The sequence below is a fragment of the Apteryx mantelli genome, chromosome 19, assembly GCF_036417845.1.
Source record: "Apteryx mantelli isolate bAptMan1 chromosome 19, bAptMan1.hap1, whole genome shotgun sequence".
Classification (NCBI taxonomy): domain Eukaryota; kingdom Metazoa; phylum Chordata; class Aves; order Apterygiformes; family Apterygidae; genus Apteryx; species Apteryx mantelli.
The window spans coordinates 17,065,575-17,071,870 of NC_089996.1; the positions used below are offsets into that span (position 1 = coordinate 17,065,575).

Consider the following 6,296-nt stretch of genomic DNA (forward strand, 5'->3'; position numbering starts at 1 on the left):
CCGCGCCCCCCGCGCCGCTCCTCCCCGGCCCCCGCCCGCCCCCTCCCCGCCTCGCTCCCCGGCAGGTCTGCGCCAATCCCCCGGCCCCGCCGTTGACGGGCAGCCGGGCCCGGGAGGCGCCGCCTCCCTGACGTCTCGCCCCGGGATTTGCATGGGTTGCGGTGCCGCGGCGGCCGCGGCTCAGTGTCTGTCGGGTCGGCGGCGCGGAGCTGCCGGAGCCGCGCTCGGCTGCAGCGGCCGCCGCGGGCAGCGCGGACGCCCGGCGCGGCGGGGCCCCTCCCGGCTGCAGCATGGAGCTGCCGGCGGTGGGCGAGCACGTCTTCGCCGTGGAGAGCATCGAGAAGAAGCGGATCCGAAAGGTGAGGCTGGGCGCGCAGGGAGGGCGGCTGCGGGCGGCCGGGCGGGCGGGCGGCCGGGGCAGGCGGCGGGGCTCCGGCTGACGCCTTGTCTTTGCTCCCCGCCGCAGGGCAGAGTCGAGTACCTGGTGAAATGGAGGGGCTGGTCGCCCAAGTGAGTACGGAGCGGCGCGCCGGGCGGGCGCCGGAGCGGGCTGGGGCTGGGGCTGGGGCTGGGGCTGGGGCTGGGGCAGCGCGGCGGCCGGGCCGGCCCGGGCAGCGCCGCTCCCCGCCGCCGCTGCAGCCGCCCTCCCCGCCGCCGCCGCCGCCGCCTTCCGCGCCGGGAAATGCCCCGGCGGGGGCTGCGGGGCGGGGGGGGCCGGGGCGGCGGAGCCCGGCGGCGGCAGGAGCGGAGCCAGGCAGGCAGGCGGCGGCTGATGTGCACCAGAAAATGGCTCCTTCCCCCTTTCCCTCCTCGGGAGCCAGGCTCCATATTGCAGAACCGAGCGGGGGGGGGAAGGGGGGGAAGGGGGAATAATTACAAAAATAAAACGCGCAGCCCCTGCAGCCCGGAGCCTGCCCGCGGCGGGGGAGGCGCGGTGGTCGCGGGCTGCCTCCGCGGAGCTGCTCGCCGCGGCGGAGGGACCGGCCGCTGAACCGAGGGCGGCTGCTGCGGGCTGCGGAGTATTTGGGGTTTACATGACAGTGCCTGCTGGGGGGGGCGGCGGGGGAGGGGGTCCGCGCTGTTCTTTCGGACTCCGCTGTCGGGTCCCTCCTCCGCGCTAGGGCTGCTTTAATGGGTCCAGGAAAGGGGATTTGGAAAATTTCATCATGACATGCTTAGAATTCCTCCGGAATAATAACTGCGCTAAATAAACAGTTCCGTCCCCGTGTCCCCCCTCCCCCTCTGCCCATCCCCCTCCCCCGGGGACCTGAGCCCTGGATGCGAGCTCCGAGATGGGCCCAATGTGCCAGACGTGGAAATGGCCCCGAGCGGCTGTAGGCCGGCGGCACCCCCGCCCCGGCGACCCCGGCCCCGGGCCCCCCTCCCGTCGGGGGGCCACGGCGGCTGACGGCTCCTCTTCTCCCCTCTTGCAAGATATAACACGTGGGAACCGGAGGAAAACATCCTGGACCCCCGGCTGCTGATCGCCTTCCAAAACAGGTGAGCGGCGGAGGGGAGGCGCCGCGCCGCGCCGGGGCGGGCGGGAGGAGCGCAGCGCCGCGCAGCCCCGCGCAGCGCCCGCCGCTCCGGCCGCGGGGCACCCTCGCCCCGTGCCCGGTTGTGCAATTGCAAATGCGTCACGGAGCGGCACGTTGGGCCGCGGCGGGGTCCCGGGCGGCCCGGGGCGCGGGGCGGCCCGGGGGCGCGGCCCCGGCGGGGCGGGCGAAGCGGGGCTGCCGGGAGACGCCTCCGGTTCAAGGTCCCCCGCGCCGCGCTCCCCCCACGCCGCCTCGCCTTGCGCTCCTGCCTGGCCGGGGATTTGATGCCTGCGAGTGAAGGAGGCGGCGCTGCTGCTGCTGCTGCTGCTGCGCTTGAACTGGCTCTTTTTTTTTTTTTTTTTTTTTCTTTCCGTGCATTTATTTCCTGTAGTATTTTGGCGCAAACTGTAAACTTTAGCCCCTCGCTGCAGCAGCAGGAGGCGAGAGCGGGGAAGTCGCCTCCCTCCGCGCCTGGTGAGGCGCGTGCTGCCTTCGCGCGCTGGCCACGTCCGAGTCCTGTGCACCCTCTGCAGGACCCGCTGCCCCAGCGCTGGCTCCGCACCTGCGGGCAGCCCTGCTAGCCCTGGCCCCCACGCCGCTGGCTGCAGGGGGGCTCCCCTCCCACCACCTCCTTCGCACTGGCTGTTAAAGCCAGCTCTCTGCACCCGTATGGGGACATCAGCACCACAGGGGCACTCGGAGGTGCATGCCCTGGGGCTCCATGCACCGCTCGGCATGGGGGTCCGTGGGGCTGCACGTTCCGGCATGGGGCTCACTGTGACTGTGTTTCCGCAGGGAGCGGCAGGAGCAGCTGATGGGATACCGCAAGCGGGGGCCTAAGCCGAAGCCGCTCGTTGTGCAGGTAAACACGTGGTCGAACCTGGCGCCCCACATCTGCTGCGCAGCCTGTTTGCAGTGCAGCCTTGTCCCCAGGGAGCCTCTTTCAGTGGGTTTCATCATGCTGAGGAGCTGTGCACAGCGCCCTGGGCTTTCCAAGGCCTTGGGGACCCCTGCTCCCCAGCTCTGAGCTCATCAGTCGGTCTCAGCCCCAGGAGTGGCCAGTGTCTTTTTGCTCCTTCCCCCGGCTGCAATGCAGACCTGCTGCACCCAGGTCCCTGCTCAGCCAGGGACTGCAAATGGGACTGACAGGCCACCTGCAAGCAGCTCTGCAGCTGTGGTCCTGTGTTCGGTCCATGTTCCCAGACAGCTGATTGAAGGGTGCTTTTTTTCTTTTTATTGCTTCATTAAGCTGGAGCAATGCACAGCCTGTAAGTGGGAGTGGGCCAGGGCTGTCTACTAAAGTACACAGTGTCCCATAATGCGGCGTCCCGTAAAGAGAGCTACTAGAAGGGCAGCTATTCTACAACAGCGTTCGGCACCTGCGGGAGCACCAGTGCCTTGTCCGAGGTCCCTGGCTAACCTCAACCCCTGGCTTTGTGTTGCAGCTTCCCTCCTTTGCCCGCCGCTCGAACATCCTCACGGGGCTGCAGGACCCTGCTGTGGACAACAGGCCAAAGCTAGACCTCGGCTCCTCTGGCAAGAGCCAGCAGCACCAGTATGAACTCAATAGCAAGAAGCACCACCAGTACCAGCCCAACGGCAAGGAGAGCAGTATGAAGCACCAGTCCCACAGCAAAGGGAAGTATTACTACCAGCTGAACAGCAAGAAGCACCACCACTACCAGCCAGACCCCAAGATGTACGAGCCCCACTACCAGCCCACGAGCAAGGAGCCGCAGAGCCAGGCGTGCTTAGACAGTAACAAGAGCCCCATGGTCACCCACCCAGACAAGTGGGCTCATGGCCCCACCAAAAGCTTGCTGGGCCCAGTCAAGAACCTGTCTGCAGAGAGCAAGAATGGGGCTGAAAAGAACCTGTCAAGTGGTACTGGGCCACCCCCTCGGGACAGGGTGACCAGCAACGGTCTTGGGGGCAAGATGAAGATTGTCAAGAACAAAAACAAGAACGGGCGCATTGTCATCGTCATGAGCAAGTACATGGAGAATGGGATGCAGGCTGTGAAGATCAAGTCTGGGGAGCCAGCCCGGAAGCGGGCTGCGGAGGAGAGGACTCCTAAGAAGGGTGGGGAAGAGAAGCTGGAGGTTTGGAGGAAGCCGGGGGAGGAAAGGGTGGTGGGCAGCAACTCTCTGAGCAAAGCAGAGGGTGAGGGGAGGCAGCCCTCTGCAGAGCTCGAGGAAAATCCCAGAAAGACTCCCCTGGCCAAGGAGCTGCCTCTTCCTCCTCCAGAGCAGCCCCTGCAGCTCACCACCAAACCAGACCTTGTGCCCTGGTCCCTGAATCCTGCACATGAGCACAGCCCTTCTTCCATGGGACTGAACCTCTCCAGCCCGAGCTCCCGGAAGCGCTGCCTGTCGGAGCCGCACGGGGACAGGGAGCCGGGCAAGAAGCGCCTCACCTCCCGGAGCATCAGTGCCCCCACATGCCTCAGCCCCGCCGCCCCGGAGAGGCCCGAGGCCCCTGCCCCAGCCGCTGCCCAGCCGGAGGTCATCCTGCTGGATTCGGACCTGGACGAGCCCATAGACTTGCGCTGCGTGAAGCCTCGGGCCCTTGAGGGCGAGCTGGCCGTGGCGCAGGTGAAGCCGGAGGCGCCGCTGGTGCCGGCAGAGAAGCCAGCCGCGGAGCCTCTGCAGCCGCAGGAGGCCGCGGAGGAGGAGGAGGCCGAGTCCCTGCAGGAATTCAAGCCCTTCTTTGGGAATATAATTATCACAGACGTGACCGCAAACTGCCTGACCGTGACCTTCAAGGAGTACGTGACGGTGTGAGGTGGGCTTGGGCTGCTCCCCATGGGAGGCGCCGGCCCGGCTGGGGGCTGCCAGCCCCCCGGCCGCCCCCCAAGGTACTGACGCCCCTTCCCCGGAGCCGGCGGCCCCCATCCCATCCCGTCCCGCGTCGCGGCTGCCGGGAGAGCCTGCCCTCGGCGCCAGAGGGGCCACCGGGCCGGCACAGCATGGCACGGCACGGCACGGCACGGCACGGCACGGCGGCCTCGCGCCACGCGGGGCGTACCCCGCTGCTGCTCCCGCCTGCCGCCGCCGCCGGCTGCCCCGGGACCTGCCGGCACTGGGACACGCGAGGATGGGGCCTGCCAGTTACTCAGAGTTACATAGTATTATATTTTAACAGTGCTAACTTGTCGAGTGATTCTTGCTCCCGTTTGTACGTGGTGTTATTGAAATGTATTGTTTGAGCTGAAAGCTGGTCTCTCTCCGGCCATGCTAATATATTTATTTGTAGGTATTTATATAATGAAATATAAAGCCTAGATTTATGGAGTCCCTAGATCACCTTATAAACTATATCAAACGAATATTTTCTGTTCTCCTTTTTAACCATTGAGCATTTGTTAGTCTCGTTCCCTTGCCCTCCTTACAACCCGCAGGACCATCCCCCGGTATATATTTTTTGATACTGTACACATGTGGTGTTTCTATGTGCAAAAAAAAAAATCGTTATCTAAAGCTAAACAAGCTATTATAGAAATTGCTGCTATTAGAAATGTCTAAACTATAAGCTTCCAATTATTAATTGCTTGAATGTAAATATTAAATGGAGATGTTGAAAGTGCATTTGATGTTCTGCAGCTAGTGTAGATCGGATTGCAAAGCCCAGCTGTTCGTAGGTGGAGCGCGAGCTGCCAGCGGCGCTTCCTGGTCCGAGGGCTGTGTCATGGGGGAAGAAATGTATCATGCAATCATTGCAAAGGACTATAAACCTTTACAAAAACTACCAGGATTTGGAGTGCATTTGTTACTGCATACAAACGGTAGAGAAAGCCTCTGCGTGGGTGAGCAGTGGCTGGGGTGCCCTGGAGCAGGTGCTTGCAGGTTAAAATCGGACCTGAGATACAGAGCTCACTCTGTCTCTCGTGGGACAGAAGCAGCATATAAAATATTTCTGACTTTTCCCCCAAAGGGCAGAGATGAGCGTTTTGCAGTCTGCAGTGCGTAAAGGCCACCCCGTTTCCTCCTGGTGCCCTCCCCAGAAGACGGTGAGGCAGTAAAGCACATGCTTCTGCACCTGATTTAATCCTGGGCTTCCCTCTTTCTCTCAGCCGCGTAGATGAAGGGCCTTGCTTTTCCAAAGCAGAACGAGCTGTGTGAAGTGTGAGACAGCAAATCTGCAAGGCTTCTGGAAATGCAGGCTGGGAAGGTGGCTGCAGTGAAAGGGCAACTTCTAGTTATCAAAGGTCTAAAGCCGACACTCCGGTGTAATTATTCACAGCTTTGGGGCGGATCACGACTGGAAGAGGAATTGAACTTCTTCAGACAGCAAGATAGTCCAAACTTGACGAATAAGGCTGCAGACATCTCTGAACTAGATTAACAGTTGCTAGATTCAACTTCCTACACTCTACAGGACTAATTCTTTACAAAATGGCTTACATCAAGGTGGCAATCTAGACCTGTGCCCTTGGTGCCTGGCTGCATGCAGCTGAGATGCAGTATGCCGGCCGTGGCCTTTCAAGCTCCCAGTCAACCAGTTATTCGTTATAACGCTTCTGGGCAGATTTGAGTGTTCATGTAGTGACTTTCTTTTGAATCTAGTGCTTGCAAAACTGGCATCACTGGCAGCCTGGCTTGTCTTTAGGCTCTTGCTTGAAGTCGATTTCTCCGTTTTCCAGGGAAGATCTTAGCTGAAATATTGTCACTGCAGTTTAATGTGTGTGTGTGTAGGAGCCTCAAGCTTGTGAACAGCAGAACTGGTTTGTGTGAAGTGGACCTTGCAATTATATTAGAG

The 6,296-nt window shown here is 61.9% G+C and overlaps 1 protein-coding gene across 1 annotated transcript; it reads left to right on the top strand.

Annotated features, from left to right (window-relative positions):
- The first annotated feature begins 200 nt into the window (after positions 1-200).
- CBX4 (chromobox 4) lies at positions 201-5,285 on the top strand. Its single transcript, XM_067308207.1, has 5 exons — positions 201-359; positions 467-510; positions 1,435-1,500; positions 2,334-2,400; positions 2,984-5,285. Exons 1-5 carry the CDS (start codon positions 291-293, stop codon positions 4,319-4,321), a joined length of 1,584 nt encoding a protein of 527 aa, XP_067164308.1. The 5' UTR covers positions 201-290; the 3' UTR covers positions 4,322-5,285.
- Positions 5,286-6,296: the final 1,011 nt, after the last annotated feature.